General features: G+C 36.3%; 1 protein-coding gene across 3 annotated transcripts in view; it reads right to left on the bottom strand.

Annotated features, from left to right (window-relative positions):
* Positions 1-13,305, bottom strand: part of OCA2 (OCA2 melanosomal transmembrane protein) — a 216,333-nt gene that overhangs the window by 119,058 nt on the left and 83,970 nt on the right. For all 3 annotated transcript variants that reach the window (XM_058185917.1, XM_058185920.1, XM_058185918.1), the window contains exons 10-13: positions 9,507-9,578; positions 7,809-7,874; positions 5,540-5,596; positions 3,484-3,608 (exon numbers count right to left, since the gene is read on the bottom strand). In XM_058185917.1, coding sequence (XP_058041900.1) covers positions 3,484-3,608; positions 5,540-5,596; positions 7,809-7,874; positions 9,507-9,578 — 320 coding nt within the window. The remainder of the gene's footprint in view (positions 1-3,483; positions 3,609-5,539; positions 5,597-7,808; positions 7,875-9,506; positions 9,579-13,305) is intronic.

The raw sequence follows: 13,305 nt of genomic DNA, 5'->3' as shown, positions 1-13,305 counted from the left end.
TGACTGTTTAATCTTCTGTTCTCACACACTCAAAGCAACAAGCAGGTAAGGGAAAGGAATCTCTAGAAGAGCGGCCCCCAACCAGGGACCATTTCCATGAAGAGAGGTTTTTCCATGGATCAGAAGGGGCCTTGGTTTTGCATGCTGCCTGCATCCTGCAGATGGGGCTTTGCTTGTTTGTGCAGCCTGGTTTCTTGGCATGGTACAGACTGGATTCTGGCCCATGGATTGGGAGTTGGAGATCCCTGCTCTAGAACATGAGTGGATAAAACTTGTGAGTATGATGCCCATAATTCCTTAACATGTTGATTGTGACTGATGCTGACTGAAGTAAAAAACAGAAGGAAGGAGTGGGGAAATACACCTAGAAAAAGAACTGAATGAAGTAGAGTGCAGGGAGGCCATGTTTGGAGTTGATACGCAAATTAAAAAGGACAGCCAATTCTTTTTTTCAATGAATGACTTTACCTCATCATTGTGTTCATTTCTAGACTATGTTTAATTCTGGAAGTGATCTGGATTCAGAGACAAAAAACTGTCCAAAGCAAGGTAACACAGAAAAGTGAGGGCTGTGCCTACCTACCTACCTACCTATCGATCATCGATCTATAATTTATCATCTATCAGTTATCTATCTATCATCTATCTAAGCATCTTCATTAGTTCCTAAAGTGTGATGTTAGGCAGGCCATTGATACTAGATTGGGAACCTAAAATTGGAGAATATCAATAGCGAAAATTGTTTAGATATTATCTTAGCAGAAATCTGATCAAATTCAAGAATAGTTTCCTTATATACAACATATTACACAACAAGGCATACTTAGACTTTGTTTCTTTGAGAAAAAGAGAAACAGTTTTAAAAGGTCATCCAAATGATCCACATGTTGTAATCTAGGACAGGGGTCTCCAACCTTGGTCCCTTTAAGACTTGTGGACTTCAGCTCCCACAGTCCCACAGTCCCACAGTCCCACAGTCCCTCAGCCAGTCCCATAAGCAAAGCTGGCTGAGGGACTGTGGGAGTTGAAGTCCACAAGTCTTAAAGGGACCAAGGTTGGAGACCCCTGATCTAGGAAGCCAATTCTATTCTAAAAGAATCAAATAGATTGAGAAAAATTAACTCGGTACTGACAATACAATTAAGCAGATTGATAGACATTGGTCCACTGGGATGAACATTATTTTAACCCAAAGGAAAAAGCAAAAAGAGACAGTTATTAAAACAATGTTCATCTTACTAGAATACAAACTATAGATATTTATACATAGAGGTAATGGTAATGCTAAAGGTTTCCCCCATACAGTTGTATCGGACTCAAGAGGGTGGTGTTCATCTCTATTTCAATGTTAGCTGAGAGAGCTAGCATTGTCTGAAGACATTTTCTGTGGTCATGTGGCCAGCATGGGTATAAGCCAAAGGCACATGGAACACCATAAGTGTAATAACTGTTATAACTGTTATAAGTGTATAACACTGCATAAGTGCACCAGCGTGCCTACCGTCCCTGTCCTACTGTCCCCATTTATCTGTATTCATTTCCTTCGTTCATGTCCATGTTCATATTTATACCAGCTGTCTTGTATATGTTTGACAAACTAATAAATAAATAAATAAAATAAAACTGTTACCTTCCCACCAAAATTGAGCATATTTATCTATTTGCATGCTTTCAAACTGCTAGGTAGACAGGAGCTGGGGCAAGAATGGGAGTTCACTCCACCATGCAGCGCTCAAGTCTTGAACCTGAACTGACAGCTTCAAGACTGCTGAAGTATTTCAAAAAATTACATAAACATAACAGCTCGGTATGATTGCCAGTTGCAATTTTGGCAAAAATTGGCTTGCCGATTCTCTTCCTTCTATTCAGAAAAGAATAGAAGGAACTATTAGAAGGAACTAATAGAATAGAATAGAACTATTCAGAATAGTTTTCATTTATTAGATAGAATAGAGTATCAGATATCAGTATGGATCTAAACAATTGCTGTCTCTCAGCACAATACCTTGTTTCAGTGCTCCTGAAAGAATCACAAGTGACTTGAAACAATGGTTTTTATATTGCCACTCAGAGAGTGAGTACATATACTGTTATAGTGCTGATCCACTTGGAAATGCTTCTATCCTGCTAAGTATTTTTCTAATATTTTGTGCCAATCACAGATTAATGCTTCCATGAAAGGACCTTTCACAACATCCCATTTCAGAAGTTTCTGCCCTGGACAAATCTGGCGAAATCAAGACAAAAGCACCACTTCATTTTTACTCGCATGGCACACAGATCTATTAACGTGATCATAACGTTGGTTGGCTGAATTAGGAGAAAATTATCTTTTTTTAATTAGCCGATAAGTCTTCAGTAATGTTCTTTATAGCTAACTCAATGTAGAGAATCTAATTTCAGGAGCAATTATTTTATATAGGCAGATTTTAAACTATGTTTACTGGTTTTAGCTTTTGCTTAAATATTGACCAATTTTACTGTGATTTCTGAAAGTTTGATTTCTTTTTATAATAAAGCAAACAGCTGTACATCTTCATCTATCTCAGAATGCTGATTTATTATTGCTAAAGGAAGGAAAACTGCGGGAGGGTGGATATGGAAGAGGACATGTCAGATTTCATGCAATTAAAAAAAAACTCCTTAGTTTTCAGAAGTGCTAACCAAAATCCTCAATTGTGCAGAAATGGACAGACTTACCTTGGAGCTCAAGGATAAAAGTGAATCAGTGTACTAAGAAATCCGGACTAAATTTTATTAATGGTTGGACAGGAGGAGGAATGCTAAGATGAAGGTGTAATACATGTCTAGAAATGGGTATGTCAATGTATGTTAAACATGTGAGCTATGATTATACTGAGTATGGATGTAGCTGTCTAGAAGGAATTAACCTATATACTTGACATGTAAGAAGTAATGTAAATTTGTACAAAGATAAAGAAGTATGTTATGTATTAGCTTAAATTTGACGATAATGTTTAAAAGGGTTTTAAATATGGATTTTATTGGGGTTTATTTTATATTTCGTATTGTATTTTAAATTTAGGCTATTGGAATAAGTTTTTTAAATATTGTTTTTATTGAAATGTATTGTTTTTATTTTATCTGCCTGTTCACCGCCCTGAGTCCTCCGGGAGAAGGGCGGTATACAAATTAAATTATTATTATTATTATTATTATTATTATTATTATTATTATTATTATTATTATTATTATTATTATTAAAACCAGAGACGTTAAACCATGTCCATTGTTTTTTAATTTGAATTGCTAATAAAAAAACTTTTTTAAAAAAAACTCCTTCATTTCACTACAGGTTCCACTTCTATTTTTACAGTATGCTATTTTACTTCTATTTATATATGCTTCATACATATATGATTATCTGAACCTTTTAACTCCTTGTCCAAAGTGGAAAAAATAAAATATGAATGCAATCAAATAGATAATGTACTGCAATATTTATGACAATTTGAAAAATACCTTATAGTTACTGGAGTAAAGAGGAGCACTGTAGTAACGTTGTCCAATAAGGCTGATAGAATTGCAGCAAAAAAACAGAGAATGATAATCATGGCCCACACTTTACCTCGTGAAAGTCTATAAGCCTAATAAAAAGATGCAAAAAAAATAGTGAAATAGATGAAGGTGATCAACAACATGGTGCAAATTTCAACAGATCAGCTGTTCTTCTCATGACATATATTAAGGATTCTGTTGATCTCAAGAGAAGGGTTGAAATTCAAATTCAAGGCCCAGGGGCTGGATCCTAGCCCACAGGGCCGGCCTGGAATCATCGAAGGATTGGCCTGCAGTGCCTCTGCCCGCAAAAATGGACTCCTGAGCTCCATTTTTGGCTGCCACAGCCTCCAGCAACCCTCTGCCAGTGAAAACAGAGTTTGGGAGGGTGGCCCACCCAAGATCTGTTTTCGCTGGCAGAGGATTGCAGGAGGCTGTGGCAGCCAATAACGGAGCTCAGGAGCCCATTTTTGCTGGCAGAGGATTGCAGGAGGCTGTGGCAGCCAATAACGGAGCTCAGGAGCCCATTTTTGCTGGCAGAGTGCTCGGGCCCCACAGGCGCCCCCAACACAAGTGAGGTTGAGCTGGCCATGCCCACCCCAGCCATATCCACCCCGATCCCCCAAGCTCAAACAACCCTAAGGTGGCCGTCAATGAAAATGAGTTTGACACACTGTTCTAGAGAGATTTTATATATATACTTTTTAAACTCTTGAGACTGTTTACTATATTGTAACCTTCAACTGGGCAAAATACTGCATCAAAGGGCAAAATGTTTTTGGCAAGAGCACCTCAGAAGCGTTAATTTACAGAATACTGGAAACCCATTATTCCCATGGGAATGAAATTTGGGGAAGGTTTTGTCATCTTAGTGACACTGCATGGCTGCTGTTCAACACCACTGCCACACTGCTGCAGTCAACTATAATGACATGATCCTCATTTTCAACATTCCCTGACAGCTTCTCACAAACCAATGGGAAACTGCGAAGGGACTAATATGATCCCCAACAGTCCTACACAGCGTGCCATCCTTCCATTGGCAAAATCTGTTTCTGGGAAGCTTTTAAGGAGAAATGAAGAAGTGAAGAAATGGTCCCATTTCTCCATTTTCCTATTATTGCTTTTCAGAAATTAGGGCCTATGGAAATTGCAATGCTATATGGGAATCTACCTATAGTCCCTTGGTTACCGCCATAAAATTCAAGATTGTTTGTTATTTCTTTCATAAGACCTTTTGGGCAAAAAGTAAATATTATCAAAGTTTAGATATAAGTGCATTTTGAAATTGTTCACAGTAGTCTAATATAGCTCCAATAGGAAACAATCATTTGTCAGTACGTACAAAGTCTTTGAGTAATGTATTTCTCTTGATTTTCTTTTATTTAACAGACAATTTAGCTTCAGATTTCAATTAACAACAAATTTTCAGTGTTAAATCTGAATCATAATCATAATTATAATTAAAAGTAGCTACTTTCATTACTATGGTTAAAGCACACTTATTTCAGATACACAATAGAAGAGACTATATGTACTGTAGCTCAGGGCTGAACTGCAGCATCCTTGGTGTTTTTTGAGCTTGCTTGTTGCTTGCAAACATTTCATTACCCAATTAGATAACATGGTGCTAATGAATGTACAGTTTCCTCCCTGTTTATTTCCAGTTATTTGCAAAGAGATATGTAACCCAGCTTTATAGTAGTAGATATCCAATATTTGACATCACCTGGTGGATAAAGTGTCCAATCTTATTGAAGTTAAGTGCCGTGTATGTGCTATTAACTGCAATAGAGATTAAGAATGTGTCCTGAATCTTTGTTGTCTTCTAAAATAGTACCTCTAAATTTCATCAAATTGGTTCAGATCTTTACAAAAGAAAGCTAGCATTTTTGTAAAAACAGTCAGCATTACTCAGAGCAGAATTGAAACAATTGAACTGAGAATGATTCGAGCACACTTTTCAGTGTAATGTACACACAAAATATTTATAAATACTTACCATTAAAAACAGACTCACCTTTACTGCACAGTAATCAAAAAACCCAGTTTCAGAGAAGATAGCAACCAAAAGCATCTAGAAAGACAGAAATCTTTTAAAAGAGCTGTGCTGCTATGTTTGAATTTGTTTTACATAGATAAATATGACTCTTTTGGAGAACGTTTCGGATGAAATTGAACATGCCATTTTCCTTCAGTGAACTAATGTCATTAAATGAATTCCAGAGCAGATTTTCAGTGCAAATTCTTTTTCAGAGTTGAAATCAATTATTTGGTGGATTCTTTTTTTAGAGTAGATAGGAATATGCATCCACTTTAGTGAAAGATCTTGAAATATATGAATGGTCACAAAGCGAGTAGATTATTCCTAAATCTTTCTTTTTAAAGTATTTCAGTTTTGGATAAACCCAATATTGATACAGGTTTGAATCATGCCCATGCCAGTTAAAAGGAAAATTGCTAGCCACTGGGAGGCAGAAGCTGCAACTTTTAACTAATGCTATATCCTTGCAACTTGGTAATACTCTACCAGTGATTTTTATTTCTCTAATATTTCAAGATTTCTGCGGAGCTAATTATGTGCTTCTTCTGCCCTTTGCCTCACCCAAATGCATTTACCCTACTGAACATTTTCAGGAAAATAGGACATAGAAGGGAGACTCGCTTAGTAAATGTTTCAGGTACTACTATAAAAGAAGATCTTTGTGGCTCCCCATCCTCATTTCCACAAGTTCTATTATGAAGTGAGCTCCCCACCACCATCCATCCAATTGGCAGAAGGCTATGGATACCCTCAATCTCCTCAGTCTAACCGTCCCAATTTCTCTACAACCTAACCATACACCTGGTGCAACCCAAATCCAACAGGGGCAACATCCTCCCCTGGGTGTCCAATGAGGGCATCACTAATTCCACCAGGATGGTCACAGAAACCACATGTTGACTTACCAGGGGGTCATCGTCAGAGTCTACGTATCCCTACATATGTACACTTGAGTGTGTCTCACTCCCATTTTATCTAGCACTCCGGGGTGAAAATGCCTCTGATTCCCTGGTTTATATTCCCATAGGGGGCTACTATGGAACTAAATCATATCCAACTGTGTTTTAGCAGAAAAAGTATAACCATTTGTTGATATATATTTTTTCACTTTAGTTAATGGAGAGATTTTTTCAAAGCAGATTCATTTGTTTATACATAATAATTAACTCTAATGAGAAATACCACCAGGCCAAAGTCAAGAAATTTACAAACTATAAGCATGTAAAGCAATATCTTGGACTCACAGCATGCATTCTCATCTACAGTATATAGTGAAAGAATGAAGATTGCTCTTTTTCAACAACTAGCTCAGAAACATCCATCCTTGAACTGATCCAAATTCAGTAAAGTTCTAGTTGTGAATGGAGTGGCCTGCAGACTAGGAGATGATGTAGAAATAGTCTATCTCTGTAAAAGCTTTTGCAACTAGAGGTAGTTAGCAATATCTTTATCAGTAGCAGGATTCAGAATAACAAGGAACAGATTTTCTGACTGGACCTGGCATTGCTCAACAGCTAGACTCACTGTGGTAAAATTACACAGAAGATATATATATACGATAGATGTATTACCAGGTAATACATTTCTTCTCAGTGCTGGTTTGATGAGATATGCAGTGTTACTTTTGGTCCCTTTTTCTTTCTTTGCTAATGAAGGAATCCTAGCTTCTGTATATATATCCAGGCCTCCTATCCCATCTTATTACCCAGTTTTTATAATGGAAACTTTATTGAATGCTGAGTTTTCTCAACAAAAAGATCATGGATCTTTTTAGAGCAGGAAATCAAAGCTATGTGCTTAGAAATTAAGCCATTGAGAAGAGCAGTTGCCTGTTCTTTCCCATCCAGATTGAGAGAGAGGATAGGAAAGAAACAGCATTTCTTCACCTACGACCAGGTGGTAACAGTTTTACTACTTGCCCCAGGTAAGACATTTTTCTCTCAGGAGATAACTACACCCAGATACCCTGGAAAAGGGGTGATCTGAAAAAGCCTGAAGGGACTGGAGAGCCCAAAATAGGGACTGGCAGGCTAGTAGTACATAGTTGTGATCAGTTCCCTGCCATATTTGGGATATGACTCATACTTAACATTTTAAGCCAAAACATTTTTAAAAGGAGCTAACGCTGAAACTCTTCCTGACCAAACCACACACATGAATGATAGTAACCTGCAGAGTTTATATATATATATATATATTTTTTTAAGTTCAGATATTTTAAGGTGTCATGAAAACGTTCAGTTACCATTCCAAACAATAGTGCCAGAGTTTCGAAATCAATCCATGCCACTACTTTGATCAGGCTCGGTTTCTGCAATTAAAAAGTATAATTGTCACTGAATCACATTGATCTTCTTATTTAGTCATTGAGTCTTGGAAATTCAAACTCTATTTTAAAAAACAATTTCTTAAAGAAAACAAGTCAATATTTTTGAGAGGAACCCAGATTGGAAAGCTCTTTGTATTGGCAAAGGTAAAATGGGGTTTATTTATAACAATATTGATTATAAATTAAAATAAATAAAAATAAATAAAAATTATATAAGCACATGCCTTAGTTTTACTAACAAAAATACTAGTAGCATTTGAAAGAATATAGAGAGATACAGTTGAAAAAAAATTAAAACAATAAGGGCAAAAAGGCATTTTTAAAAAAATATTGTTTTTCAAAATATCTGCAGTGATGAACTACTAAATGAACATCTGGAGAATATGTGGATCAATGAAGGAAATAAATATTTTTCAGTGTGCAAAATTGGTGGGAGGTTGGTAATTACATAAAAGCATTGTTGTGTGCCTTTCCATCCCCATCCACACATTGTTGTGTGCCATCCACACATTGTTGTGTGCCTTTCCATCCCCTTAAAAACTTTCTTGAAATTCAATTTTGAACCAGCTTCTCAAAAAAGTAAGTGTTTATTACTTTGATCAACCAGTTTTCAACCAGTGATCCATTTTTGGAAACAAATGGAGTGTCAATGAGCATGGGGAATTGGGGGCTGCAGCAATGAGCGAGCTCTGCCCTAGTCAGCCAACTGGCAGCCAATTGTGCCTGGCAGCCAAATGGAACTCTATGATAGATAATTTGTACATTTCCAGGGACCACCAGAGGCTACCAGGCCACACTTTGATAATTCCTGTTGTAAAATTGTCCGGGCATTATTGAAACTGAGAATGAATGAGCTGTAAAGACGAGAAAACAATGCCAGCAGAAAATAACCACTAGTCATTCATGAGTGAACATCCAAATATAGCACGATTTTTTTTCCTTATCAGAAAAAAGCAATGTGTAATTTCCTCCTCATTTAAAAATGCAAGCAATGTTTTGTTTTTTGTTGTTGTTTTGAGTTATGATATCATGAAGCAAGTTTCAATCTTCAGGCATCGTTGTGGCTAGTCATGGATGCCTCCTCAAATAATGGTTTTGATGTTTTGACAAATGAGAATCAGCTGTATCTCTGGCGATCTCAGCAACAGGCTATATTGTTTTGTTTGCTGAGCCTTATCAACAGATTTGCTGTGAAGAAAGGAGAGCTGAACTAATGCTATGTGCACAGAGAACATGGGAATCAAACAGAGTTAAGGCTAAGGATAAAGCAGCTGAACCCTAAAAATCAGCAAATTTCTATTCCAGTACCATCATTAATATTTGTGACCTATGTCTTCAGACTAGATGAGATTCCTTTTGAATGCATTTTGAAATTGATTCTGCCTTTTCCCACTGTACATATCATATTATTTTCATGGTTCCTGTCTTAGTTGACACATTTTCTTACATATCTTTTTGCAGTGTTCAGTCCCTACTAAACTGGGAGTTTAAGTACAGATGTACTTAAAGTACTTCTTTAGGCAAAGATACACACTGTTCATGGCACAGCAAGGTTAAACCAGAACCTGTAGCCAAGAGTACTTTATAATACAGATAGGAGAGCTTGCTACTTACATCACCAACTGCAGCTAAGGCAGCCAAGGCAGCCAAAGATCCCAGCATTGCAGCTAATGTCCTGTGGACAATCTGTAGGAAAAGTAATGGACAATTCTGTAACAGAGTCTTTTGCAAAATAAAAATTCAGTTGTTCAAACATTATAATATTTGAAGTTCTAATTTCTACTGCCAATATGCAGGACTGAACATTTGTTAGCAGAGATTTGGAGTTGCTAATTATTAGACCATTCAGATACATAGTCAAGGTCATTTGAAGGGTAGCAAAGTTGTCTGTGGTGTTGAGTAGTTTAACATCATCAGCAAAGAGGACACAGCTGCTTATAATTTGATCACAAAGATTGTTGCTATAAAGCAGAAAGAGTTTTGGACCTAGAACACTGCCTTGGGGAACACCACTGTTGACAGGTACAGGATTTGATAGGCCGCTGCCTGAAACCTTCACTGTATTTCAGACATCATTACATTAGAGAGGGTCCAGAGATATTTTACTAGGAGAGTTCTCAAATCTTCTGCTTGAAATAAAATTCCCTGTACTACCAGGCTTGAAATCTTAGGTCTAGAAAGCCTCGTATTACATCGTCTAAGTTTTGACCTATGCTTAGTTCATAAGATTATTTACCAAAACATTCTACCTGTAAATGAATACTTTAATTTCAACCATAATAATACAAGGGCCATCAATAGTTTTAAACTCAATGTAATTCGCTCTAATCTTAATTGTAGGAAATATGACTTTTGCAATAGAGTAGTAAATGTCTGGAACAATCTACCTGATCCTGTTGTTATCCCCATACCTTTTACCATAAACTGTCTACTTTGGACCTTTCATGTTTCCTAAGGGGTCCCTAAGGGGGCGTGCATAAGCACACCAGCGTGCCTACTGTCCCTGTCCTACTGTTCCCAATTATATGTAATCATTCTATGTGTTTATGGCAATGTTTTGCCAATTTATATCCCTTTTTTGTGTGCCAAAAATTTTTCATGTGTCCATGTCTGTGTCTACTCTGTAACTTGTTTTCTTGTATTTGTTGACAAATAAACAAACAAACAAACAAATAAATAAATATCTCCCACAGACTTTCTCCAATAGGTCTTCAGTATGATACACACAGCAGATTGTTTAGAGACACAGTTACTGTATACAAATTGACTCCTGGCTTAACTGTACAAGTAAATCAGGCTTTTAAATTGCAATACATCCCTCTTTTTCTGAATTTACAGGAAAATGCATGATTTAACCATGCACAGTCAGGTTCAAATCAGATTTCACTTGCTCATTGCAACAGCTAGATAGTCTTTGTATAAATATTTCTACCAAGAAAACAAACCTTTACATTGAATTTTCATATATAGGATGCCACTTTTATAAACATTTTAAAATAAAGGAGCAAGGTAGAAAACCTCAGTAAATATCTCAGTGGTGGCTTGCTTAATGCATCTTTCAGATTTGGCCTACAAATTGAATTGGTATCATACAATTAAAGGGAGTAATTCCATTAAAGAAAATGCAACAACAAAAGATTTTATATAATTAAAATTCTCTGTTATCATTGAATCCTGTTCATATGAAAGGCAGGATATAACTAAATAAGTAAATTAAATTTGATCTAGCAAAATATTATTCAGAAGAAACTATTTCACAAAATCTATTTACTGCTAACAGTACTAGAACAGGTTTGGATATCCAGAAAAAAATAAAACAACCTTTGTAATACTCTCCATTTATTTCTGTTTCAATGGGGGGGGGGAATAAAAGAAAAGTTTTTTTAATGTACTTATTACCACTGGAATGGAAATTTTAGAATTACTACATTGGAATCAGTAAGAGAGAGATTGAAATTACACATCACATCAACTCTTGATATTCATCAACTCTTCATCAATGCTGCATATTTTGCTTCCTGGTTGCCAAATATTGCCAAATATATGAATGATTAATGAGAACAAGTTTAAGTAAACCATGCAGCATAGCTGTTGATGAATGTGCTAGTACTGTCCCAACAGCATAAATTCTTCATCAGTCAATAGAATAGAATAGAATAGAATAGAATAGAATAGAATAGAATAGAATAGAATAGAATAGAATAGAATAGAATAGAATAGAATAGAATTCTTTATTGGCCAAGTGTGATTGAACACACAAGGAATTTGTCTTAGGTGTATATGCTCTCAGCATACATAAAAGAAAAGATACCTTCATCAAGAATAAAAAGATACACTTAGTGATAGTCAAGGTTACTAATAAGCTATCAAATCGTACTAGGAAACAAATAAAAACAGTATAAATTGAAAGATACAACATGGTTATAGTAATAAGTGGAAAGAGATAGATGCTAGGAAGGAAGAGAACAATAATAGTAATACAGTTTTAGTAAATTATTTGACAGTGTTGTGGGAATTAGTTGTTAAGCAGAGTGATGGCATTTGGGGAAAAACTGTCCTTGGGTCTAGTTGTTTCGGTGTGCTATGCTCTATAGCCTCGTTTTGAGGGTAGAAGTTGAAACAATTTATGTTCAGGATGTGAGGGGTCTGTAGATATTTTCACAGCCCTCTTTTTGGCTCATGCAGTATACATGTCCTCAATGGAAGGCAGGTTGGTAGCAATGGTTTTTTCTACAGTTCTAATTATCCATTGAAGTCTGTGTTTGTCTTGTTTGGTTGCAGAGCCAAACCAGACAGTTAATGTAATGTATGTCCATAATTATTCTCCCCAGAGACAAGGAGGCACTTTATAACAGAAGGTTAAATGCTTACTTACATATATGCTTTGATTATAGAACAGACAAGAATCTCCATGCAAAGTTATCACACTATGGGAAGAAGATGTATAACCAGCTACATACCCTCTTGAGGCACAGCTAAAGTCAAATGAAACACATAAATAATTTCTATGCACTTTGGTTTTACTTGATTACAAGCAGAGGAAGGATCCTTGCCAGAACAAGTACAAGAATGTATCTTTCTGTTCCAGGATGACTGGAATGAAAATCATACACCTGCTCCATGCATCAAACAGTATTAGAAAAATAACCCACACTGTCACTAATGTGGGGTTATTTTCTAAGGATTCCAGACATGTGAAAGTCATCAATTTATTTGTTTTGGGAAGGAAGGGGAGAAATCCTCCTTCTAGATGCCATGTTTCTATTAAGGCTTTTCCTTTCTCTCCTATAATTAGTTAAATATGTGGGAAATAAAGAGATTTTCACACCACCTCTGTTTTCATTTCCCAACTCTCAAAAGCCATTTGAAGGCAAGCTGTGATTGTCTTCACTTCTGGAGACCTAATAAGCTGAGAACAACTGAAAATTATTACTTTAGGCTGAGTCCCACAACTGCAAAAAATCCCTTCATGTCTCACTCTACATAAAAGGGAAAGAAAGAAATGGTTTTTAAAAACATCAATACTAGGGGATTTTGTAGGGTCCTTCTTCTTCTCTGGACTGCTCTGAAACTATATTTAAGGAAAGGAAAAAATACCACTAATGGAGAAACAAAGCAAAACATTTCAAACAAACAAACAAAAAACAGTTGTAGCAGTTTTGATTAGCCCAGAGATGAATTGGAAACAAAAGGTCTCAGTTTTACAGTACTGCTGATCTCACTGGAATTCAGAGGACCCAAAACTGCTTCTAAAGTGGTATACAATCTAGTATGTTACAAACCAGGCTGACATCAAAATGATGTCCCTCCAGCAGATGCTTACACTTGTGTGGAAGTGTGCATCAATTCCTATCGTATAAAGGATAATATTTTACCTTTATTATATGGATTATGTTAACAGTCTTCATAGGCA

Source organism: Ahaetulla prasina, chromosome 5 (assembly GCF_028640845.1).
Source record: "Ahaetulla prasina isolate Xishuangbanna chromosome 5, ASM2864084v1, whole genome shotgun sequence".
Lineage (NCBI taxonomy): Eukaryota > Metazoa > Chordata > Lepidosauria > Squamata > Colubridae > Ahaetulla > Ahaetulla prasina.
The sequence above is the reverse complement of the archived record's forward strand: the minus strand, read 5'-3'. Positions and strand labels throughout refer to the sequence as shown.